The following is a 27,052-nucleotide window of genomic DNA, read 5'->3' as shown; positions in this document are numbered from 1 at the left end:
GATATTTATCTCTCCACTGTCATCATCACTAAAAAATATACTGCTCATAGTCCTGATGTTCTAAGTGGGAATTTGCAAAGTAGGAATTTGCTGCCACACTCCTTGAAGCAGTAGTTATACTTTGTGAGAGCTTTATTTACTTCTAAAACATTTTGCGGTGTTGTAAATGGCACTCCAAAGATCACTTCTTGTGTTGTTTTGCTCTACATTTTGTGAAATCAGTTGTTGTCCTTGCCTGTCCAGCACCTTGGTTCATAACTTCATAAATGAGAGCTGCCTTTACCCGGTTTCTGGCAATCACATTCAAAACAACCGATCATTAGAACAGAGCTTCCTATGCGCCTGCTGTTCTGTTCAGTCACTTTGGCTGTCAATGCTAACCTCTCCCAATGCATGCAGCAAACCTTTTGATATGCTGCATTCACTGGTTCCATGATCATTTGCATTGCAGACTTGTCCTCTTGCAGACTCTCGACTTGCATTAGTCAGATTAGTTTCTGTTGCTGGCAGATACTGGCAGTTTCTGAGGTTTGTTGAGTTCAGTCTTCCCTGAGTCACTTGTCAGCCTTGGCTCAGTGCATGACTCTGAAGGTCACAGAAATTATCTCTATTCACTTGAGCGTAAATTCCAGGAGAACTTGCTTTGCTGACCAAACTGCCATTCTTAGAGTCCTATCTCACACAATATAAAAGATGTCATGAAATGGTGTGAGCAGGCAAGTTCTCCATAGTGTTCTGCACAGCACTTATCCCTTCATCTTCATCTAAACAACGGATTATTATTTTTGTTATTTCATTCTGCAAGATCCCACAAACAGCAATTTTCTGACACATCTCCCACGTTCCGAGAGTGAGTACACAACACTAAGTACACTTCAAAAGCACTTCACTGACTGTGAAATATTTGGGATGATCTGAAAGTTGATGACTAAAATGCAAGTTTGTTCTTGCCCATCCACCCAGCAACAAGTTGTTTTCGTACTATGTCTAGATCAGTTCATCGGTTCTTGTTTCAAAAAAGGCTGCATGGATTAGGGAGCCAATTCCTGAGAGCAGCACTGCAGAATGTGAAGGCTCAGTACCAGCGGTGTGTTGAAGGAAATGAGAGGGTGGAAGGAACAGTGCAAGGGAATTTAGCTGCAGTATTGTTACAGAGCTCAAAATAATAGATGTAGGAAAGCTGTTATCCATAGCTGGGGGTCGAGAATTGGGGGACAAGGTCTCCAAATAACGGGGAGGTTATTTAGGACTGGGATGAAGTAGAATTTCTTCACTGAAGGTGGTGAATCTTTGTAAATTTCTACCCCATGACCTTCCAAAGCCCAGTTAATGATCAGAAACAAAACAGTAATCAATACATTTCTCAACAGTAAAAATATCAATACAATTAGGGATAGAGTGTGGAAAATGGCATTGAGATCAATGGTCAGCCGTGATCCAATTAAATTGCAGAGCATGTTTGATGGGCTGAGTGGCTTACTTCAGCTCCTGTTCCTAATGATCCTGGAAGCCAGACTTTGAAATGGGGAATTTGGATGGAAATAAAGTGCAAGGATTTTTGTACAGACCAAATAAAGGGAGGCCGTCAGTGTGGCTTTGTTGATAGGAGTGAAGTTTGGAAACTAGGGATCAGGAGACCTGAATTCGTCAAGAACAAATCATAGTAATCTCAGTCAGAAGACCTGGAATAGGCCAATTGAGCGTTTGAATCTGCTCCAATTTGGTAGATCCTCTCTGATCTGGGTGTGGTCTCAGCTTCACTTTCCCGTCTGCCTCACACATAACTCGTAACTCTTTTGTTTATCAAAAAACTATCTAAATCTGCCTTGAATAAATTAAAGGATAAAGCTTCCATTGCCTGTTAGGAAAGAGACTTGCACACTGAGAATAAATTGTTCTCATCTCTGTCTAAAAAAGGATACCACTTTTCCTTAAACTAAGCCCCTTTGGTTTTGTCTCACCCACATTCCTTCGGAATCCCTTCTGTCCAGTTTCATAAGATCACCTCGTTTTTCTGAAGTCCAATGAGTATGGACCAAACCTGTTCATAAGATAACTTCATCCCAAATGAGTTGAGTGAACTTCCTCTAAACCGTTTCTAAAGAAATTAAATTTCCTTTTAAAAAAGACCAAAACTGTGCTCAGTACTCCAGTGTGGTCTCACCAATATCTGATGCAGCTGCACTAAAACTTTACTATATTCATTTTCCATTCCCACATCAAATAAACACTAAAATCAAGTAAAGAATTTAGGTAGAATTTCTTTACATGGTAGTGAGAATGTGGAGCCCAGAGCTTGTCGCATGAGTCAAGACTTGATGTATAACAGAGACTGGAGAAAAGGGATACAGAAACTGAAGAAAGAAGGAAATTTGTGTGGAATATGAATACCAGATGGCCCTTTGCAGTGTTGTTGTAATTCCAAGACAGATAAGTACAACCTTGGGCTAAGTTTATGAAATAGAGCTTTGGGAAGAAGGATATGTTCCCACGAGTACAGTATTGTACAGAGATGACTGGATTTTGGCTGCAAAATAGAGGGAAGGTGAAGGTAACTATATTACGGAAGTGGAAGGTGGCAGTTCTTCTGATAAACAGGACAAGGAATCTGCACGGCTGCATAGGAGCAGGGAGCTCTGGCATGGCTGGGAGGGAGTTGCAGTTGAGAAAATGACCAGTAAGAGGAAATTAAACCAGGAGCAAAGGAGCAAATTTGCGTTCACCAGCTGGTTGAGCATTAATCTGTATTGGCTCAATGGAGGAAATCCCAGCAGCCATTTTATGCACAGCAAGCTCTCATACACTGGAATATGCTAAGTGGCCAGATCATATGTTTTAATGGCAGTGAGAGGGTGACCATTGTTAACCAGGGTGCAGAGGGTGTGTCCCATTGCTGTTCTTTGAATAGTGCCATAGGATCTTTAACATCCAACTTGGTGGATCTATTGGGTCTTAGTTTAACGTTTCAACAGAAATACAGTCCTTCCAACAATGTCCTCATTGCCAACCAAAATTGTTCGCATATATTGTGGGCTCAAATGTGCTTAAAACCTGATCTGGGTGTACAAGGAGTGAGCTGAAAGTCAGGACAAACAAACAAACTTCTTAAAATATGTCTTTACAACCTGAGTACAAAGCTCTTTACAGCAAGGAATTAATATTTATTTTCAAAAAGGATGGGAAGGGACTGACAAGGAATTAAATGTGAACAATTGAATTCTGTGAAGGGACTGCACAAAACTAACTTGCGCTTCCAGCTCCTGTTCAATTATGCCAAACATCAAACTGTCTTGGTGGAGATAATTTGAATTATTTGGCCTTTTTTAAAACTGTAGATATCGAAGACCTGTCCCCATCCAGCAGTTTATTTTGGTTCAGTGTTGTCACTGAGCTAACTTTAGCACATGTCACGAAGTCATTAACTGTTCTGCAGCATGGTTCCTAAGCTGTGCACTGGTTCAAAGTGCAACAGTTGAGCCGAATCTAATCCAGTGTGTCTACATCAGTAGTTTTGGGTGAGGTGTTTCAGGTGGAGTTACAAGGTCACATGACACTTTCGAGGAATAGGACATTCTTTAAGCAACACCCAAATCAGATAACAAGATGTAGAGCTGGATGAACACAGCAGGTCAAGCAGCATCAGAGGAGCAGGAAAGCAGGCGTTTTGGGCCAAGATCCTTCGGGGGTTAATATTTGTGGAAGCATACTGTGTGCAAATTGGCTGCAGCATTTCCTGCATATGTCACCTCCCCACTGAATATTCAAGGGACAAATAAAGTTTCTTTATTGGTTTTGAGATGTCCAAATGTTGTGAAAGGTGCTGTATAAATACAAGTTCTTCTTTGTCGAAACAGAAATTTATTTAATGTATTATTTTTCTCTTAAGATGATGCTTGTCCTACTGTTGACCTTTCAGTGTATTGTTTTTACTGGGCCTCCTGTGTACACCAACTGAAAGGCATGATTGGAGAAATCTAGTTTTTATTGCTTTACTTATTCATCTCACATGATTCATCTTACTTTGCGTTTTGTGAAGACCAGATCAATTATACCATCTGCAAGGCAAGTTAGAACAGAACACCTTATTGATGAATGGCTAGTGAGTGCTTGCTTGGTAAAATATGTGTGATGCTACATAATGATTTCATTGCTGGCAGGCAACATGTCCTGATCCAGGAACAATGTGCAGGCAACTGAGAGAAGATTCTGGACTCTAGGAACAGATTAATAACTTCAGATTGCAATCGTTGTTGAACGTTCCATATCTTAAACATATGTTTCATTGTAGTTTTGAGTTTTTAAAAATTTCTCCTCTCATACACTTAGCTTTCTTGTGCTTTACAGGTCAACAGAAGTCACTAATCTCGTAACTCCCTGAAAGCAAAACATCATCATGTGAACTTGGAAACGGTCCCATTTTGTGTTATCTTTATGACACATTACCTAGTTAACTTGAATATAATTCACATCCTCTGTAAACTCCTCCAGTTGCACCAGAACCCCATGTTCTTCTAGTCTCTTGCATGAAATTACATTTTCAAAACACTCAGCATTTCTGAAGAACAATCATTAGCCTGAGATATTTACATTTTGTTCCTGTTCACTTGGATGCTTCCAGACCAGCTGAATATCTCCAGCACTTCCTATTTTTGTTTAAGATTTCCAGCATTTTGTTATGGCCTCTAGCATGTCATTTATTTTACTCCTCCATTGCTGTCATGCCTGCTAGAACCTAAACTCTAGCATTCCCTGTCTAAACCGCTTCCCTCTTGACCTTAAATCTTGCTCAACCTTTTAGTCACGATTCTTAATGGCATTTCCTTTGGCTCAGTATCAATTTTTATCTGAAGCCTCTTGGGAAAAGCACATAATAGGAGTAGAGTTAGACTGTTCAGCCCTTTTGAGCTTCTGTCTCAACTTTCTGATATTATTCCCATAAAACATTCCTTAATAACTAAAAATCTGTTCATCTCAGCTTTGAACATACCTAATGCCTGAGCATCCAATGAACCCCTGCAACTCCACTTTCACACTGTGGCGGATTCCAAAGATTATCAACATGTGAAGACATTTTTGCTCATTTCAGTCCGAAGTGGCCAGCCCCTTATTCTGAGACTATGATCTATTGTTTTTGACAACACAGATAGGGAAAATATCTTCCTGAATCTACCTATCAAGCTGGCTATGTATTCTTTGTATTTTAATACCTCAGGAGAGGAGGCGTGTCAGAGTTTCAAGCTGATATTCATGGGGAAATGAAATAACATCTCACTATGGCAATTTGAATCCCATAAACATCTGGAATATAACATTAGCCTAATGGCGACCACATTATTATTGCCAATTATTGTAAAAACTGATCAGGTTCACTAACATCCAGTAGGGAAGAAAATCAGTCATTCTTAGCCAACCTGAACGCAGACCCACATCACTGGTGATATTAACTGACCTTTGAAATGGCCTTTGCAAGCCAGCATCAAGATGCAGTCAGGGATTTGCAATAACTGCTGGCCTAGCCAGCGATGCTTACATCCCATGAATGAATTTGAAAACAATACTCATTTTCCTAAATCCTAGAGAATGCAGACCTAACCTGTTCCATCTCTTCTCAATCCCCTTAACATTGGAACCAGCCGTGTGTATCTTCTTTACATTGCCCATGCAAGTATGTCTTTCTCTAGGTAAGGAGGCTGAAGCTACATATCTGCAGTACCGTGCGATCGCACCAAGGTCCCATACTGTTATTGTTAGACTTATTTATTTACGTACTTCAATCCTTTTGTAATGAGGATTCAGGTACTATTTGCTCTCCTATTTGCTTGCTTTTAAAAAAGAATATTCATGAGATTTGGGCATCACTGGCTGACCTGGAATTTATTACCCCTCCCTAATTGCCTCTTGAACTGAGTGGTTTGCTCAGGCCACTTGTGAAGGCAGTTTACGGTCAATCACATTGCCATGGGCCTGGGGCCATGCATAAGCCAACCCAGGTATGGACAACAGGTTTTATTTCCTAAGGACTTTAGTGAACAAGATAGGTTTTTACAGCAATTGGCAGTCATTTAACGGTTACCATTTCACAGCTCTTAAATTCAGAATTTTTATTGCATTAAAATTACCTCATCTGCCATGGCAGGGTTCAAATCCTGACAATATTAGCCTGGATTCTGAATGACTAAATCCAATGATGTAACTACTGCAGCACTACCTCCCTGATTGTGCTTAACCTTTGTATTCACTCTCACTGAATCATGTACTAGGACCATGCAGCCCTCAGAGAGCTCACATTACCCATTCTGTCTCAACTTTGAAAATATTCTGTTTCTTTCTACTTTCCCTTCAAAAGAGGGCAGTTTCACACTTCCACATGTTATAGTCCATCTACCTCGTTATTATTTAGTAATTGAATCTGGGCACACAACTTTGCTGCCTCTCTGCATCTTCCTCACAGGTCACTTTCCTATCCAACTACATCATTAGCAAAAAGATAAGGAATCTCTGTGTTAAATGTTTAAGTTCTTGATGTAGGTTACAAATAGCTGAGGTCCAAAAGCTAATGGACCCCATTAGTTATAATCTGCCAAACTAAAAATGACCCATTTATTCCTACTCTTTTTGAATTAACCAATCCTCTATCCATTTTGAAATCCATGCTAATTCCAGTAGTCCTAATTACATGTAGTAAACTCCCACTTGGCACATGATTCAATATTTTTTGAAAATTCAAATACATAGCATTCACCCATTCCCCCTTATTCCATCTCACTAGTAACATCCTCAAAAATCTCAAAGGATTGTTAAATGCAGCATTTTTTGTAAATCTGTATGATCTCTGCTTGGTACAGATTTTATGCGCCCAGTTCCCACGTGTATAATGCCATTTTAATATTTTCCCTATTTCTCAAGTCACGTTAACTGGCCTGTGGTTCCATGTTTACTTCCTTCCTCCTTTCTTGAATAGACAGGCTGCATTTGCTACCTTCCAATCTATGGGAAGTGCTTTGGAACATCAAAACCAACAATTCCCCATTGCTGAAAGCACTGCATGCAGGTAATCCCTGGCTTGTGAATGAGTTTGAGTCCATTTGCAAACTGGATAATCATTAATCAAGAACCCCTGTAAATGGAGGTTGTTGTTACAATTGGAGTTGAAATGAGAAATGGTGATATGGACAGTCTTGTATATTTGATCCAACTCTTCAGAATCTTTGTATTCTTGAGACATTGTTGATTCCAAACAACACTGTTTTGGTCATGAAAGCTTTTTACTTATTTCATTGTTCAGCATTTTTTGAGTTGTTTAGTGCAGAGGAGTTAATAAGAAAGGTTTGTCAGCTAGATGACTCATATCATGCTGATTGTGATGCTGTTGATTGATTTTTGTTTTCTGGGTTTTATTTAAAAGAATGCCCTGCACAAACAAGAAGAATGTGTCCACAAATTGCACCTTATTTAAATCAGACAAAAGCATGGGGCCCTAAAGTTCCCTGATGTGTTGTCCATGGCAACTCCTTGACCAATCAGTACCTTTATCTTATGCAATATAGATTGTTGCTCCCTCTCACATTTGATATTTTTATACCTGCCCCGATGAGTGCAAGAAAACTTTCACAGTGCTCCTCTCTCTTTCAGTAATGCTGGTATGCTGTGCAACCAAGTGACTGTGAGATTAAAGTGACACATTGAATTCATCGGCTGAATAGTTCCTCAGAGCATACCAGACATCTTGGTTTTGTCTCTCTTCAATGGTTTTGAGATAACATAGCAAAGCATCTTGCATAGCTTCAGAACTTAGTAAACACTTTACAGACAATAAAATGCTTGTAAATTGTATTCACTGCTATAATATTGTGAAACACAGCAGCCACTGTATGCACAGCAAGATCCCACAAACACAAATGGGGCAATGAGTAGCTAATGTCCTTAATTCACCTGCTGTTTACCAAATACTGCAAATTACCTCTACTGAAGGGACAGATGAGGCTTCTGCTTAATGTTTCCTTTAGAAAGCAACTTTTAAAATCACTATTCATTCATGGGAAGAGGGCATCGCTGGCCAGGCTACGTTTATTGTCTGTCCCTAATTGCCCAGAGGGCAGTTGAGAGTCAACCACATTGCTGTGGGTCTGGAGTCACATGTAGGCCAGACCAGGTAAGGATGACAGTTTCCTTCCCTAAAGGACATTAGTGAACCAGAGGGGATTTTCCCCAACAATTGGCGATGGATTTACGGTCATCATTAGACTCATAATTCCAGATATTTATTGAGTTCAAATTCCATGATTGCTGTGGCAGGATTCGAACCAAAACATTATGTAGGTCTATGGATTAACACTCCAGTGATAATACCACTAAGTCATCGCCTCCCTGCTAAAGCTCCCATAGCACAGGGCAGAGGAAACCCTATTCTTGACTGTCAACCTGAATTAGGTGCTCAAGCCTCTGAACTGTGACTTGAATCGATTACCACCTTGTTCTGAGGCAAACAATGCTTCCCATGAGCACCAGTTGACTCTGGGTTCGAATTATTTCAGAACTGTCTCAAGAAAAGTGGCCTTGACTGGGTGAGGCTATGCTCTGAAGGCACATTTTATATCAATAAGATTAGCTTTCAAACTGTAATCTCACATCTCATTTAAATTTTGAAATAACTACACACAGTCCAGTATCCCGTCACCAAATCACCCCTTATATACTTGTGCACAGTACCCTGGCTGTGGCCAGCCAGCTCGGAGTCAGTCCCCAGAACTGAAGAGATTCAAAATACCCTGTTTATATTGGTCAGCCAGGGCTTCCTGGTTGGCCCAGATTAACAAACCCGAGTCAAGGATCTCGTAGTCATAGAGGTTCACCTGCTTCCAATCACGACAACTTCCTTTTTTATTATTGGGGGAAAATTGTGGGTAACCATTATAGTCTGTAAAATGAAAGCAGCAATTCTGGAAATAGACAGTAGGCCAGTCAGTGGTTAAAAGACCAACTTGGCTTTTTTATGTTGGAGTGAGCTGTTCTCCTGTGTTTTGCAGAAGCTGCATTTTTACATTTTTCCTGGTTTTGCTCATGCTGATTTTAATACCTCAGTGTAATAACTCTTCATATTTGATAGATTAATGGCCTATCTGTGATTTGGAGAATGCCTTTTCTTATTCTCCTTTGAAGTTTGATACAAAAAACTAGATTAGTGCAGCATTTTTGTACAGATTTGTACACAAGTACCTTCAGGTCTCTCTCATTTTAGACTTGCTTTTACATTGTGCCACTTGGCTTGTAACATCTCTACTCAGATTTACATAAAATTGTATCACCTCATTTTTTTGTGTTGAAAAATTGCTAGTGCGGCCTCATTTGGAATATTGCATTCAGTTCTGGTTGCCCCAAAACAGGAAGGATGTGGAAGCATTGGAAAAGGTGCAGACGAGATTTACCAGGATGTTGGCTGGTCTGGAGCGCAGGCCCTATGAAGAAAGGCTGAGGGACTTGGGTCTGTCCTCATTGGAGAGAAGAAGGCTAAGAGGGAATTTAATAGAGACATACAAGATGATCAGAGGATTAGATAGGGTGGGCAGTGAGAGTCTTTTTCCGAGGATGATGACATCAGCTTGTACAAGGGGGCATAGCTACAAATTGAGGGGTGATAGATTTAATCAGATGTCAGAGGCAGGTTCTTTACTCAGAGAGTGGTAAGGGCGTGGAACATTCTGCCTGCCAATGTAGTCAACTCAGCCACATTAGGGGCATTTAAACAGTCCTTGGATAAGCATATGGATGATGATGGGATAGTGTAGGGTGAGGGGCTTAGATTAGTTCACAGGTCGGTGAAACATCGAGGGCTGAAGGGCCTGTTCTGCGCCGTATTGTTCTATGCTCTATGTTCTATGAATTTCATCAGCCATGCGATTATTCTACCAGCCTGAGTGTTCTTTTTAAAGACTCTCATTATTTTCCTCATTGCTGACTTGCTTTCAAATTTAATGTAATTGGCACATTTTGAAATTATGTCCTGTACTACCAAATTCATATATTATAAAGAGCAGTAGTCATGGTAGTAGTCCAGGAGAAATCCACTCTGCGCCTTCCTTTAGTTGTGAACTGTCTTCTAAATAGAAAGATAAGAAATGGGATTAAGAGTAAGCAATTTGGCTCCTCAAACCCTGATATGCTAAACCTGAGGTGGCATGGTAGCTCAGTGGTTAGCACTACTGCCTCACAGCCATAGGGTCTCAAGTTTGGTTCCACTCTCAGGTGATTGTCTGTGTGGAGTTTGCAAGTTTTCCCCATACCTGCTTGGGTTTCCCCTCAAAGATGTGCAGGTTAGGTGGACTGGCCATACTAAATTGCCCATAGTGTCCAAGGATGTGCAGGCAGGGTGGATTAGCTATGGGAAATGCAGGGATAGTTAGGGAGTGTGGTCTGGGTGGGTTGCTCTTTGGAGTGTAGGTATAGACTTGATGGCCTGTTTTAACACTGTAAGGATCTGTGAATAGGCTATGGTTTATCTTCTGTCTCAATACAATAAATAGTACTATTCCCACATCCCTTGACATCTTTAATATCTGTAAATTAATCAATCTCTGTCTTTTGTCTGACTTAATGACTGAGTTTCCACAGCCCTCCAGATCAGGTATTTCCCAAGATTCAACACTCTCAGTGAAAAAAATCCACCTTGTCTCAACCCAAATAGCCTGCCCCTTATTGTGAGACTGTCTCCATTTGATTCTAGATACCCCAGATGGTGTGACATCCTTTCTTAAAACCATAAGGCATAAGAGCAGAAGTAGGCCATTCTGCCCATCAAGTTGACTCTACCAGTCAATAAGATCATGGCTGATCTGATAATTCTTGGATTAGTGAACCCTCTGTTAACTGCCTCCAATCCAGTGTATCTTTTTTAGATAGAGGAATAGTGTTCTTGGTGTACGCTGACTAGCGCCTTGTGTAATTTTATTCCTATTTTTCACTTCCCTATTTTTGTGCACTACTCCCTTTGAAATAAAGACCAACATTCTACATGCCTTTCTGATTGTCTGCTGAACTTTATTGCCAGCTTTTTGTGACTTATGCTTAATAGCCCCCAAATCCCTCTGTACTATAGCTTCATATAGTCTCTCTCTTTAAATAATATTCAGCTCTTTTATTCTTTCTGCCAAAGGGCAGATTCTTTTATCCTTTCAACTATGGCATATTTGATTTCCGATTTATAATACCTGTTGTTCACTATCAACTGAAAGCCAATAATTTGCCTCTGTATTCATGAGGGCCCTTACATCCATTGTTGTGCCCCACTCAAAGGATCATCCAAAGTCCATGTAAACTGGACTCACCTGAAAAAATTCCACTCCAGCAAAATGAAGCAAGTTAAGAAACAATGATTTCTAATAGCCCAAACTGTCAGTGTTGCCAAAGTTTCTTCTGCTGACTGCATCTCTGGAACTTGTCCAAATTCATTACATTGTTCAGAGGGACAATCAAGTTTATCATTCACCAGCTTCAGAACACACGAAGAGACCATCTGGATAGGTATATGAATTGGAAGGGTATGGAGGGATATGGGCCAAGTGCTGGCATTTTGGAACTAGATTTATTTAGGATATCTGGTTGGCATGGACAAAATGGGCTGAAGGCTCTGTTTCCATGCTGTATATCTCTGACTCTATGTACTCAGCCACGCACAGCTAGGTTTCCGTCTTTTCTGCTTTCCATAGCGTTCTAGACAACTGTAGTATTTCAAGGTAATTTCTTTTAATCATTCGCTGACTCTGCTCCAAATCTAATGTTGCATCCCACTAGGGTTTTTGCTTCTCTGGTGAATCCCTGAGTTTCAATTTTTCTATCTTAACTTTATCTATTAATTTTGTTAACCCAAAATTAAATTTGTTGGGCCTGAAAAGGTCAATAATTAAATCAATTCTGTCAAGCACTTTAAAAAATTTGTGTTTCAGTAAGAACATCCCTCATTCTCCTCAACTCCAGAACATCTAGGATCTATTTCTCCTTTAAGATTTATCTTGCAATCCCATGGGTCAGTGGAATCTTTTAGATTCCTGTGTGATACAGGAAGGAAGATAATTTTGTAACAAGATCTTTCCTTTGTAAATGTTGGTAATCTCTTGAGAGTTGGGTGACCAGCAATAAAAATGCGGTCAGCATTGAACATTCTTAATAGTTCTGAACCATTCAGTTTGGAAACTAGGTTAAATGATAGGACAGACAAAAACTGACCTTAACTAGTTATAAGGATTTGTTACTGTCTGCTTATCTTTTTCAGGTACGCTACAGGCTACTCGAGCACTGATGATCATCGCAATACTACTGGGAACCCTAGCAATCCTGATTGCAGCAACAGGAATGAAATGCACAACATGTTTTGCTGATGATAAAACGAAGAAAGGCCAAGTGGCTACCGCTGGGGGAGTCATGTTTATTATCTCAGGTACAAATGAGGAGAAAGAAGATTTGGTTCACTTAGAAAAATGCCCAAAGGCACAAAAATGTAACTGTTCATTTGGGGGTGGGAAGAGTGGAGGATTTCCATTGGTTTGTTTTGCATGTTGTGTCTATTTTTAGTTTTAAGAAAATCATTTGAGTATTATTAGCATGCTAATGGATTAATGCCAAACTGGTCAATTCAAGAAGCATGCAATTATCTCAGTTTGGAGACTATGGAACTGTGAAATGAAACTGCATTCACTTTTTTAGCCAAAGAGTTAAATATAAGGTAAAGTCACTATAGTCTTAGCTAACCATAGGACACTCGCTCATCAGAGACATACGTATAAATATAACTGGTGATGGTTTAACCTGAGAGTTACCATACCTCAGGTGAGGGGAGAAATTGAGAAGGAGAATCCTTCATGGCAACCTCAGCTGGTGCAGGAATTGAACCTGTGCTGCTAGTATCATTCACCAGTATAAGCCAGCTAGTCAACCACTTGAACTAACCAACTCCCTCTGTGACTAGAGTGGGTGAAATTGAATAGTTAAGTCCCGGTAGTTTCAAACTGGAAGAAAGAAAATCTTAGTGACTAGAGCTTAACTGAATCAAAAGTGGACAGGAGACATTCTGAGGGTGGTTTGAGATTTTGCAGTGATTACAGATAATCTATGTGCGCAGTCAGTACCACGGGATACTTAGTAAATGTGAGATGAAGATGAATATCTTCTGAAGTAAGCTGAATCTTTACAGTTTTATCGTCAAAGCTGTCTCTGCTTTCCAGTCAGTGAATTATGTTGTAAACCCTGTGAAGAAGTGAAACTGGAGCCGCAAGGACTGATTTGTAATGTAATAGTGAGTAAATAATAGACAACTGTCCCTTCAGAATTAGAATAAGAATTGTGTTATTGTTACATGTACTTCAATGAATGCAGTGAAAAGTTTAGAGATTAGCCACTTAAGATGCCATCTCAGGTACAAAGATACCTAAGTACAGATCTTAAGAATAAATTAGAAAAATAAAGTACTAAAAAGTTTAGCGTTACTTGCAGTCCTTCAAGCAGACTGCGTCAGGCCTCGACTTCAGACCACTCCAGGTCCTCGCTTCCAGATTGTGAAAAGTCTCTCCTCCTGTCTGCGCAGGGGCCTCTCCTCCTGTCCGCGCGGGGGCCTTTCCTCCTGTCCGCGCGGGGGCTTCTCCTACAGTCTGCACTGGACCTCTTCTCTGGACAATGCAGGGGCCCCACCCTCCAATCTGTGCTCTGCTTTCTGTCCAGTCTATACTGGACCCCAGCTTCAGTCCGCAGCATTCCGCTGAAACCTCACTTCAAGTCTGCGCCAACCTTAAACTGCACAAAGGATGCAGACCCTGTCTGGGCACCAAGCTCCACCACAGCCAATGGCCCAGTGACTTCCCAAGTCCAGGCTCCGGGCCTACCTCCTAGATCGAGGCACCTCCACCATTGCAACCGAACCACCCTCTGACACTGCTCTGGCTTCCCCACGATGTCAGAAGATGAAAGAAAAGAGAAAGGAGAAGATGGAAAATGAGAGAGAGAGAGGTGCGGCTAGTCTGTAGCATATGGGCTCAGGAATCGTAACACTCCCTGCCATGCTGTTGCCACCATTTTTGGTGTGGATGAGGATGAATCTCTTCAAAGAGTGTGTATGTTGTGGCAGAGAGAAAAGTTCTGTCGTTTCTTCACTCAGATAGTGTGGATGCCAATAACAAGGCCATAATTTTTTGCCCATCCCTAGTGTCCTTGACCAGGTGGTGGTGAGCCGCCTTTTTGAACCACACCAGTCCATTTAATACAGACTCATAATACCATAAGGGAAAGAGGTTCAGGATTTTGACCCAGCAGCTCTCAAGGAATAGTGATGTATTTGTCAATCATGAGGGAATGTGTCTTAGAGGGGAACTTGCAGGTATGGTGTTCCCTTGTATCTGCTGCCCTTATCATCCTAGTATTTCTGAGTTTGGTAGGTGCTGTCTAAGCAGCTTTGGTGAATTTCTGCAGTGCCATTCGTAGGAGGTATACATTGCTGCTAATGACGATCAGTGGTGGAGGAAATGAATGTTTGCAAGTGGGCATAGATGGTGTTAAGTTTCTTGAGCATTGTTGGTATGGTACTCATCCAAGCAAACAAGGACTATTCCATCACATTCCTGTCTTGTGTATTATAAATAGTCAAAAAGCTCTGGGGAGACAAGAAGTGTGTTCCTCACTGGAGCATCCCCTGTCTCTGACTTGTTCTCGTAGCTATGGTGTTTAATGGCTTGTGCCATTTCAGTTTTTGATAAATAATGCCCCCACATTATGTTGATAGTGGGGGATTCTGTGATAATAACAGCATTGAATGTCAAGTAACAATTATTAAATTTCTCTCCATGGAGATGGACATTGCCTATTATTTGTGTGGCGCAAATTGTGTTACTTACCATTTGTCAGCCCAAATCTGAATAATGTCCAGGTCTTCCTGTATTGGAGCATGGACTGCTTGAGTATCCAAGGAATCTTGAATGTATCTGAGCATTGTGCAATCATCAGTGAACATCCTCACTTGTGACCTTGTGACATTGAGAAGGTCATTGATAAACAGTTGGACATGGTTGGATCAAAGACACTATTCCTGCACAGATGCCCTAGAGTTGAATCGACTGACTTCCAACAGCCACAGTAATTTTCATTTATTATAGCTGTGATTACCACAAGCAGAGAGGTTTTCCTTGATTCCCATTGAAACCAGTTTGGCTCGGACTCCTTGATGCCAAAATTAGCAAAATACATCCTTGATGTCAAGAGCACTCATTCTCGCCTCACTTCATGAATTCAACATTTTTTGACCCTCAAGCTATCTTGATTTGGAAATATATCACCATTCCTTCAATGTTGCTGAGTCAAAGTTCTGGAAGACTATGGCAGAAATTCATCGAGGCTCCTTTGACAACAACTTCCAAACTGATGACTTAATATCTGGAAGGATAGGGCAGCAGGAACATGGGAAAACCAACATTTGCAAGTTCCCTCCAAGGCCCTAAACTACTTAATCTGTCTTTATAGGGCAAATCCTAACCTCTGGAATCAATCTAGTGAAACTTGTCTGAACTGTCTCCAACACAACTACATCTCTCTTCAAGTAAGGGAACTAAAACTGCACACAATACTCCAGGTATGGAGCAATTTTCTTAGGAGAAGAGGTTGAGTAGGTTGGGCTTGTAGTCATTGGAGCTTAGAAAAGCGAGAAGTGACCTTGTGAAACACAAGATTGTTGAGAGGCTTGACAGGGTAAATACTGAGATGTTGATTCTCCTTCTGGGAGAGGTTAGGATCAGATGGCATAATCTCAGAGTAAGGAATGCCCATTTAACACACATGAGGAGGAATTTCTTCTCTCAGAGGGTTGTGAATCTGTCAAATTCTTCACCGCAGAGGGGTTATAGAGGCTGAGTCAAGGCATTCAAGATGATCAATTTTTTAAATTAGTAACGGAACGAAGGGTTGTTAGGAAAAGGCAAGAAACTGGATTTCAGGATTATCAGATCCGGTGTGATTATATTAAATGGTGGAGAGGACTCAATGGACCAAATCGCCTACTTCTGCCCAAATACAGCAGCAGGAGTGATATTGTCTTACCTACTATTCATGAACAATTCAGAGACTGATGCATTTAACCTTTTTATTACTTTTATCTTTTTGAACTCATCTCTCATTTCTAATCTTCATGTATGTTTGTTACATTTCAAACTCTTCTTATAATTACTAATTAATACACTCACTCATCTTGTTAGTTCAAGAAAGCATGTTTAAATTGTCTCAAGGTTAAATTGTCTCATAGCTAAATTGGGGTGGCATGTTGGCTCAGTGGTTAGCACTGCTGCCTCAGCAGCACCAGGGACCCAGGCTCAATTCCAGCCATTGGCAATTTTCTGTTTGGAGTTTGTTCGTTCTCCCCATGTCTGCGTGGGTTTCTCCTAGACCTCCTCCCACAGTCCCAAGATGTGCAGGCTAGGTGGATTGGCCATGCTAAGTTGCCCATAGTGTTCAGGGATGTGTAGATTAAGTGCGTTACAGCGGATAGTTCTGGGTGGGATGCTTTGACCGTCAGTGTGGACTCATGGGGCCAAAGAGCCTGTTTCCACGCTGTACGGATTCTATGATCTTTTAAAACAAATGCATTCATTTGTAACTGAGAGGAAGGTATTGTAGAGACTGTTGCTTTTCATCCTGTATTTTTGATTGTGGGCTGAAATGGGGAAAAAAGCTGACCTAAGAAAAAGGTGTTTAAAGATAACTACACTCTTTTAAAAGAAAGTTATCTGACACTCATTGTAAATGCTGTTTACACAGCTGTCAGTTCAAGTGGGGAAAGCTTACATAAAGGTGGTCAGGAGCCAAGGTGCCATGTACAAAGGCAGATTTAGCCAGCAACAAGTAGCTAATTGGTCTGTAAAATAGTGACCAGTGATTGATGACAAAGACATCTTGCTCACCAACATGTCATTGACTCCCAGATAGCTGAATAGCTTATGAGTGTGAATATTCAGGGCAGAAGCTGTTGAGGCTCCTAAAGGGAAGGAGCTATTTTTGTTCCACATTAAAAAGCATCTGAAGCTTGAATGTAACCAGTCTATTTCCCCTCATCAGTTGTTGCAAGCTGTGATCTTTTTAATTTATAAATTCAAGGCCTTTTTTAAATATAAACAAGTCAACCTGTGCCTCCTGCAAACAAAGGATAAGATCTGAAGAAGGAAGATAGAGGAGGAGCATTCTAATCAGTCTCAGCAAACCCTGTGAACAGGGATCACTGAACTGCATTCTCAGTCTTTCCCTCCATCAAACACCCACGCTTTTTGTGCCTGTCTGTGCACGTTAGAGGGGCAGTTTAAAGCAGGAAGGCATGCCAGGAGCAACACCAGGCATACGTGAAGATGAGCTATCAACCTGGTGAAGCCACCAAACAGGACTACTTGCATACCACACCGTGGAAGCGGCGAGAGATAGACAGAGCGAGTAATCCTACAACCAAAGGATTAGATCTAAGCTCTGCAGTCCTGCCACATCCAGTCATGAATGGTGGTGGACAATTAAACAACTCACTAGAGGAGGAACCCCTACAAATATCCCAATCCTCAAGAAGAGCCCAGCACATCAGTGCAAAAGATAATGCTGAAGCATTCACAGCAATCTTCAGCCAGAAGTGCCAAGTGCATAATCCATCTTGGCCTCCTCCAGTGGCCCACAGCATTACAGACACTAGCCTTTCAGCCAATTTGATTCACTCCACATGACATCAAGACATTGGATACTGCAAAGCCTACAGGGCCTGACAACATTTTGGCAATAGTATTGAAGACTTCTGCTGCAGAACTTGCTGCTCTCCTAGTCAAGCTGTTCTAGTACAATACTGGGATCTATCTGACAGTGTGGAAAATTGCCGAAGTATGTTGTGTACACAGAAAGCAGGACAAATCCAAAGTGACCAATTACCACCCTGTTTGTCTACAGTCAGTCATTGGTAAAGTGATGGAAGTTGTTGTCAACAGTGTTAACGAGCAGCACCTGCTCAGAAATAACATGCTCAGTGAAGCCCAGTTTTGGTTTTGCCAGGGCCACTCAGCTCCTGATCTCATTACAGCCTTGGTTCAAACATGGGCAAAAGAGCTGAATTACAGAGGTGAGGTGAGAGTGACAGCCCTTGATATCAAGGCTGCATTCGAAGAAATGTGGCATCAAGGAGCCCTGGCAAAACTGGAATCAATGGGTATCAGGGAGCAAACACTCAGGTGGTTGGAGTCCTACCTGACACACAGGAAGATGGTTGTGGTTGTGGGAGGTGAATCATCTCAGCTCCAAGATGCCGCTGCAGGAGTTCCTCAGGGTATTGTCCTAGGCCCAACAATCTTCAGCTGCTTCATCGATCACCTTCCCTCCAACATAAGATCATAAGTGGGGATGTTTGCCGACGATTGCACAATGTTCAGCACCATTTGTGACTCCTCAGATACTGAAGCAGTCCGTGTTCAAATGCAACAAGATCTGGACAATATCCAGGCTTGGGCTGAAAAGTGGCAAGTGACACTTGTGCCACGCAAATGCCAGGCTATGACCCTCACCAATAAGAGACAATCTAACCACCATCCCTTGACATTCAATGAAGTTACCATCACTGAATCCCCCACTTTCATCATTCTGGGGGGTTACCATTGTCCAGAAACTCAACTGGACTCCCCACATTAACAGTGGCTACAAGAGCAGGCCAGAAGCTAGGAATACTGCAGCGAATAACTGGCCCCATGACTCCTCGAAACCTGTCCACCATCTACAGGGCACAAGCCAGGAGTGTGATGGAATACCCCCTACTTGCCTGGATGAGTGCAGCCCCAACAACACTCAAGAAGCTTAGCACCATCCAGAACAAAGCAGCCCGCTTGATTGGCACTACAGCCACATGCATTCACTCCCTCCACCACTGACACTCAGTAGCAGCAGTGTATGCTATCTACAAAATGCACTGCAGAAATTCACCAAAGATCCTCAGACAGTACCTTCCAAGCCCACAACCACTTCCACCTAGAAGGACAAGGGCAGCAGATATATGGAAACACCACCACCTCCAAGTTCCTTTCCTGGTCACTCACCATCAATATGTTGCCGTTCCTTCACTGTCGCTGGGTCAAAATCCTGGAACTTACTCCTTGATAGCAGTGTGGGTCAACCCACAGCAGGAGGACTGCAGTGGTTCAAGAAGGCAGCTCACCACCACCTTCTCAAGGGCAACTAGGGATGGGCGAGAAATGCCGGCCAGCCAGGGATGCCCACATCCCACAAATGAATAGGAAAAAATATGAAATATCTTTGTTGTAATTTGGGAAATTATGGTATTTCATAATAATGGTGAGGGTGTGGAGGTGAGTAATCATTTTTGTTGAGCAGTGCCAAGCTCTTTTTGTCAGCCAAAATTAACACTGCATGGAATAAGCCAGATCTAAGACCTAGAGCAAGCCTGTAACAGGCCTATACTATTTCCTTTGCATTTTGACACACATGTTGTTCTTTTAGCAGAAGATGACTGAGACTAACTGTCCTTCCTGGTCTCATTCTCAGGTCTTGCTACATTGGTTGCTACAGCCTGGTATGGAAACAACATTACTAGAGAGTTCTACAACCCCTTAACACCAACCAACAACAGGTAAGTGTTCTATCTGGCTTCCAAAAAAGCAAGGAAGAATTCTTCATAATGAAAGTCTCTTTCAGAATGTTCCAAATTACTTTATAAACAATTAAGATAACTGTGGTGATTGTAACAAGGTCAACCAGGAACCTCACAGAATATGAGTTCCCTGATTGCGGCTGTTAATCTGGTCCAATCAAGGATTCCTGGCTGACTGGAGTGTCAGAGGTTCCGCTCACTCTAAAACCTGGCTCTAAGGAAGCTGGATCAGTGTCAAGGAGTCTCCACATGTAAGTAAAGAGTGACTTAGTGCCATATACCAGCCTTTGGGGAGTTCTTTCAATAATCTTTTTGGCAATTTTGATTTTTGGCTGGATATTGGCCAGGAGAACCTTGCTGCTCTTCAAATGACATAGGATCTTCTACTTTGAATGAGAGGGCAGACAGGGCCTTAGCTTATTGCCTTACGTGAACAGTGGTGAATGTGACAGTGTAGCACCCTCTCAGAGCAGACATCATAGTCTAGGTTATGTGCTTGAGTACTTAAACCCACTATGTTCTGAGGTAAAGGCAAGATCTATACTTCCTGAGCCACGGTCTGCCAGCCAAAAGTGTTGATTTCATGGTAGTTCATTTGGTTCCACCTGAAATACAAAGTTGTAGGTTTAGTTGAGGAGCTTTCTCCTTTGTAGATCACTGGGAAGAAAATCGAGGCAAACAGAGGCACTGGCTCTTAGTGAAAACACATCAGACACTACTTACTTCCCAAATGACAATCCAGTGAATGAGGACAGCATCTGGTTCCATGATGCAGCTCCAATTTGAATTGCATTCTAACAATCTATCAATTAAATCATCCTTGGTAGAGTTGTGCCCCTGCACTGATGAGGTCCGAGGGAAAACTAGTTGCTTAAAATGATTTTCTCATGGATTGCTAGAGCCAGTACTAAATGAGGTGAGGGTTTTATGGTGCAGTGACAGTGTCCCTACTTCTCAATTAGGAGATCTGCGTTCAGGTTCCACTGCCTTGGAGGTACGTTATAACACATCTGAATAGTTTGATTAAAGTAACAATAATCAATGAGGCTTGGTGTGTCTCTGGGATTAATATTGTAAGAATGTCAATAGTTAAAGCACCTTTAGGTTGTGGCCTCACAAACCAAATAAGAAACTGGTCTGGAAGTACCCATCGATTGTGGTTGAAATGAGGAAGCTGAATTCGAATATGTAGGTTGTGTTCAAATGTCAGATTTTGAGTACGTTTCCTTCTTCCCTTTTTCATCTTCCTCCTCAGCTGTGTTCTCCCCTTAAAAAGACCAGCTTGACTGGAGAGAACTGAAAGTTCCTCAGGGAAAAGAACCTGCCAGAACCAGCAATTAGTTCAGCTGTAGCCACTTGAGAATCCCTTTCAAAGGTGCAATGTGGCAACACCACTGTGTACAGGCTTTTAGCCATACTACTCTAAGGGGGTTAAAATGTTTGAAAATACCCCTCAGGTTATATGTTTGACATGCAATGAACATTGTAAATATTGCCACAGTTATAAATGTGGTAGTAACATACAGTTTTGGAAGAAACTGATTTATTCTGAAGGTCATGCAACAATTACTATGTAGTTCAGAACTGAAGTATGTAAAAAAAAGACATATTGTTGAAGCTTTTCGCCTTGTGGTCAGCAGGACAGAATTTACATAATACCAAAGGGAATAACAATTTAAACCTCATGAAATAAATTAGCAAGTCACCATTGGGAGGAAAGTTGTCATGGGAAATGCAGCAGAGTACAGTTAACAGTCAAACTTATGTTTGAATTCAAATCAGGCAAGTTGACTGCGATTGGCCAAGACATTATCGCGTTCTGAGGAAGAGTCACTTGACCTGAAACGTTAACTCTGATTTCTCTCCACAGATGCTGCCAGACTTGCTTTTCCAGCAATCTCTATTTTTGTATCATTGTCATATGGAATGCACTAGATATTTACTGGTGTTCAGTTGAAAAAGGTGGATATGTGTGGATATGCACTTTCTGTTTGTAAAGGACAAGACCCTACGTTATGAATATTTGTGTGATAACTACCTTATTATTGCAGAATGCCACACCTGCCACTAACAGGATGCTTCCATTAAGCCAAAAATCTGATGTGCCTGTCACATAAATGAGTAATATGGTATATGGGTTTCATTGGCTATGTCATGCCTGCTAAGTAGGACATATGTCCCAAAGACTAACAGATCATATCAAACAAAAAGTTCCATTGTGGGCTCTGTTTCTCTCTACGCCTTCCCAAAGCATCACCTATTGAAATAGTGCACTTTTGACCTGAGATGCACGAGGGGAAAGATTTAATCCATGGGAGTGACAGAAAATTAACTGGTTGGTGAATCAGTAGTGAATCAATTCCCACTCAAGTTAATGGGATATTGAGTGCAATGGTCCCCGCTGGCCTGCCTAAAACTGGCACAGATCAATTTCACTTGGAGACTGCGAGAACTGCAGATGCTGCAGTCAGAGTCAATACAGTGTGGAGCTGGAGGAACACAGCAGGTCAGGCAGCATCACAGGAGCAGGAGAGTTGATGTTGCAGGTCGGGCCCCTTCATCAGGACTGATGAAGGGTCTCGACCTGAAATGTCGACTCTCCTGCTCCTCTGATGCTGCCTGACCTGCTGTGTTCCTCCAGCTCTACACTGTATCGACAGACCAATTTCACCTTGTGTATCAAAATCCACACTTTTGTAGTTGCATCATGTGACTTTGAATTTCTTCTTTTGGCAATGAGCCCCTTCCTTTTTCTGTTTCCAAACTTAGACACCTTCCTTCTTCTTTAGTGGGTGAGATGTTCTTTGTTTTGAATAACAAACATCTCAGTTACTCTGCTGCTGAGGAATTTTTATGACCCATAAACAACAGTAAAACTGTACATTTAATGTTAATATCAAGCACTGGAAACCATCAGCAGCATCTGTGGAGAGAGAACAGAGTTAACGTTTTTGGGCTATAAAGAGTCATGTTGGAATTGAAACATTGACTGTTTTTCTGTCACAAATGCTAATAGACCTGTTGAGCCTCGTTAGCATTTTCAGTATTTATTTAAGATTTCAGATTTCTAGCATCTGTAATATTTTCCTTTGGTCGTGATTTGTTAATGAATTGCAGATTACTTCTCACTTGAAAGTCCTCAAAGGACAGTGGAATTAAGCTAGACATGGATACATTTATCTTGCGTAATTCCTGCATATCAGCAAAAAATAATTGATGATTTATGCAGTTCAGCAAGTGGAGGCAATGTTACTCAGAATTATTATGAACTTTGCTTGCTATAGTCATAGAGGTTTGAACTACTGACATAGCTTTAAAGGAGGAGTCAAGTTGTAAAATGTGTGCTAATGCCTATTCAGCTGTACTGTTCAGCCACAGCAGATACAATTCAGATTTAATGTTTGGAGAAAGTAAACTTTTATGCTGAAAGGTTTGATTGTTCTTACAAGCATTGAAAGGCTGATTTTTCAGTTGGGCTCACCTCCACTTGCAGGTTAATGGTCTGTACAAGATGAATTAAAGCTGGGAACATTCTTTGAAAAAGTGAATTTTGTGTCTGTGTATGTTCGCAAATATGCGTGGGGGGGTGGAGAAGTGAAATATGTGGGCTCAAATTAACTGCATACAGTTTATTTTAATTACTCCCATAAGCATCACAACAGTAAGGGTATGATTCATATATGCTGTTATTATTTTCAATGTTGAAAAGAATTTCTGCCATTTTGTCTGCATTTCTTTCACAACTCTGGAGTGAGGACTACACTAGAAATCAATCCCACTATTAAACAATTTTATTTTAATTACAATAACAGCCATTTTGTGTCTCTTAATTACTGTTCATAAAAAAACCAAACATTGCACCAAGTTTCTTCAGTAAAATATCGGGTTTATTAGAAACAAATCTTTGCTTTAAACCTGTGTCAAACTGGTTATCAATGAAGCTCCTATATAGAGTTAAACTTTATCCCCTTAATGCTGAATCCATGTACATTAATAAACAGACAGGATGAGATGACTCAGCTCTGAGCAGAGAAATAATGATTGGAAAATTAGGCAACGGAACCTGCCATGTAAATACAGTGGCTACAAGAAGAGATCACTGTTGAATGTCAGCAGCAGCGATCTGTACTATGTCCAAGGTGTACTTCAGAAATTCACCAAAGATCCTTAGACAGTGTCCTCCAAACCTACAGGCCCTTTCATCTAGAAAGACAAGGGCAGCAGATACATGGGAGTGCCTGTACCTGCAAGTTCCCCTCCAAGCCACTCACCACCCTGACTTGGAAATAAATCACCATTCCTTCATTTACACTGAGTCAAAATCTTAACAGCATTATGGGTCTACCCACAGCAAGTTCAATTTGGCAGTTCAGCTACACCTTCTCCAGGGCAAGTAGGAACAGGCAATAAATGCAGCAATGCCTACATCCCACAAATGAATTTTTAAAAAATCCTTCCCTCAAGGACATTAGTGAGCCAGTTGGTGGTTATGTGGTCACCATTAGGTTGGCTTGTAATTGCAGATTTTCATTGAAGTCAAATTTCACCATCTACTGTGATGGGACACTGGATTGCTTCCACAACTAAACAATTCTCAAGTCTAGAAAAATGGAAAGCAAACCACAGAGGCTGTTGCTAAGCCACACCAAGCCTCTTCAAAAGCTTGATCTGTTTGTCTAGTTATTATAGGCTATTAAGTATTCGCTCATCCCTCTTCTGGAACAGTTTTCTCGTAAAGCTGCTTAGCTTATCGTAAAAAAGCAGAAAATCTTGAGTTCTTCTGAACTCTTGACTTTTGCATTCCTAAAAGTTGCAGGATAAGTAATTTGCAATCCAGGAGTAGACCAAATCTTCAATTTTCCCATTCTTGTAATCCACAGATATGTGATGCCAACACTCAACCCTAATACTATTCCAAACCCAAACTGAAGTCTGTATCTCAGAAAGATTGAGACCAGATGGAGATCATTCAGCCCACTGTTTATCTGAGTCTCTACAAGAATGGATTACTCAGTGCCATTTCCCCACCTTTTACTCACACGTTGTTTATTCCAGTTCCTAACCATTTACTGTGTAAAAATGTCACTCCTCTTGTTACTTTTTTGCTAATTATCTTAAATCTACAATGCCTAGCTCTTGATCCTTCCACTTATGAGAACAGTTTCTCCCTATTCACTTTGTCTAGACTCCTCAAGGTTTTGAATACTCTGATCATATCTCCTGTCAAACCACCCTTCAAAATAGTAGACAGTCCCAGCTCTTTCATTCAATCCAGGTAACTGGTGTTCCCCATTGCAGGAAGCATTCTCAAATGCCTTTTTTTGGGAAGTCATTCTGGTGAATCTTCTGTGAATCCAAAACTAACAGGGGTTCTCAATAAAAGATGACCAAAAAATAATGATTAGGAGAAAATAATCTTGAGTCGACTTGCAATATACTATTTGCTGCCTTAACTATTTGTTGTATCCGCAGATTAACTTTCTATGACAAATATGTAAAGACATTCATATCCTTCTGTATGGCAGCATTCTACAATCTCTCTCCATTTACTAAATATTCTATCAGTCAGTTACTTTACTGAAGTGTTAACTTCACATTTTCTGTCAACTTTTCCACCTGCTGTTGTTTTTAACACACTTGTTTAACCTGTCTATATCCATGTGCAGACTCCCTTGTCATCTTTACAACTTAATCTCCTCCTTATCTTTATATTAGCAGCAGACTTAGCTAAAGTGTCATATGTCCCATCATCCAATGATACTCAGTTGCAGCAGGATGTACCATCTGTAAGATGCAATGCAGAAAATCATCAAGGCTCCTTATACAGCACCTTCCAAATCCTGTAACCACTATTATCCAGAAGAGCAAGGGCAGCAGATTAATGGGAACACCACCATGTGCAACCTCCCTGGTAAGCCACTCACAATCCTGACCTGGAAATATATCGATGTTTCTTCAGTGTCAAAATCCTGAAACTCCCTCCCTAATGGCACAAAGACTGCAGCATGTGAATAAGGTAGCTCACCACAACCTTCTGAAGGGTAACTAGGGATGGGAAATAAAATTCTGGACAAGCTAAGGATTTCTGCATTCTGAGAATGAACAAGAAGGACTGAATGCTGAATAAATGCAAATTGTTGACTTCAACAATTCTTTTGCATTAATTGATTGAAGTTTGAAATTCTGGAATGGTTACACTTTTTTTTCATTGGTGAGATCGTCACTGCTTGGCATTGTGTAGCATGAATGTTACTTGACATTTGTCAGCCCTAACCTGCATATTGACCAGGTCTTCCCGAATTTGGACTGCTTCAGTATCTGAGGAGTCACGAGTGATGAACATTGTGCAATCAGCAGTAAACATCCTCAATTCCGACGTTATGATGGAGAGAGGGTCATGACAAAAGCAGTTTAAGGTGCTTAGCTTTGGGACACTATCCTGACCCCTCAGAGATGTCCTGAAACTGTTCCTGGTTGACCTGGAACAACCAAGGTCACTTTCATTTACGCCAGTAGGACTCCAACCAGCAGTCAGCTGTCTACCAATTTGTATTCACTCCAGTTTTGCTAGAACTATTTTCTGCTCCAGTCAGCAAAATGCTACCTTGATGTCAAGTCACTCTCACCTCACTTCTGAAATTCAGTTTTTTGTCCATGTTGAACCAAGGCTGTAAGGAGGTCAAGAGTTGAATGCCCTTGGCGGAACCCAAACTAAACATCAGTGAGCAGGTCAATGTTGAGCGTGTTAGTGTTTGAAAACACCGTTGATGGCATCTTCCATTACTTTGCTGAAAATTGACAGTAGACAGACAGGGTGCTAATAACCTGGTTGTATTTGTCTTGCTTTTTGTGTACAGGTCATATCTGGTCAATTTTCCACATCGGTGGGTAGATACCAGTGTTGAAGGTGCACTGGAATAGCTTATCTAGGGATGCAGTTAGTTCTGGAGCACGTGTCTTCAGTGCTATTGCCAGAATGTTGTCAGACCCCATAATATTTGCAGTACCTAGTGCCTCCAGCAGTATATCAATTTCATGTGGAGTGAATCGATTTGATGAAATGCCAGCAACTGTGATGCTGGGTCATCCAGAGGAGACCAAGGTGGATTTTCCACTGAGTATTTCTGCCTGAAGATTGCTGCAATGCTTCAAGCAGAAGCAGTAAGTGGATGATAAATCTCTTCTACCTTGAAGGCTGTCACTCATTTGCTCACTCTCTCATGTCCAATTCTTTCTATCCCAATTTTCTACTGTGCATCTGAATTCCAAGTGGATTGTTGGAGGATGATCTATTTAATGTGAACTATTGGAATTCAGACCTTTGTCTGAAGTGAATGCCAATGAAACCTACAAACGGAGGTCTCTGAATAAGATAATTGCTTGCAGCCTGGAATGTTGAATTGAATT

At 41.1% G+C, this 27,052-nt stretch overlaps 1 protein-coding gene across 2 annotated transcripts in view; it reads left to right on the top strand.

Annotated features, from left to right (window-relative positions):
* Positions 1-27,052, top strand: part of LOC125457891 (claudin-1-like) — a 45,274-nt gene that overhangs the window by 13,890 nt on the left and 4,332 nt on the right. For both annotated transcript variants that reach the window (XM_048542634.2, XM_048542633.1), the window contains exons 3-4: positions 12,266-12,430; positions 19,540-19,624. In XM_048542634.2, coding sequence (XP_048398591.1) covers positions 12,266-12,430; positions 19,540-19,624 — 250 coding nt within the window. The remainder of the gene's footprint in view (positions 1-12,265; positions 12,431-19,539; positions 19,625-27,052) is intronic.

Source organism: Stegostoma tigrinum, chromosome 14 (genome assembly GCF_030684315.1).
Source record: "Stegostoma tigrinum isolate sSteTig4 chromosome 14, sSteTig4.hap1, whole genome shotgun sequence".
NCBI classification, from domain to species: Eukaryota; Metazoa; Chordata; class Chondrichthyes; order Orectolobiformes; family Stegostomatidae; genus Stegostoma; species Stegostoma tigrinum.
This window is presented reverse-complemented; position numbering and strand designations above follow the sequence as displayed.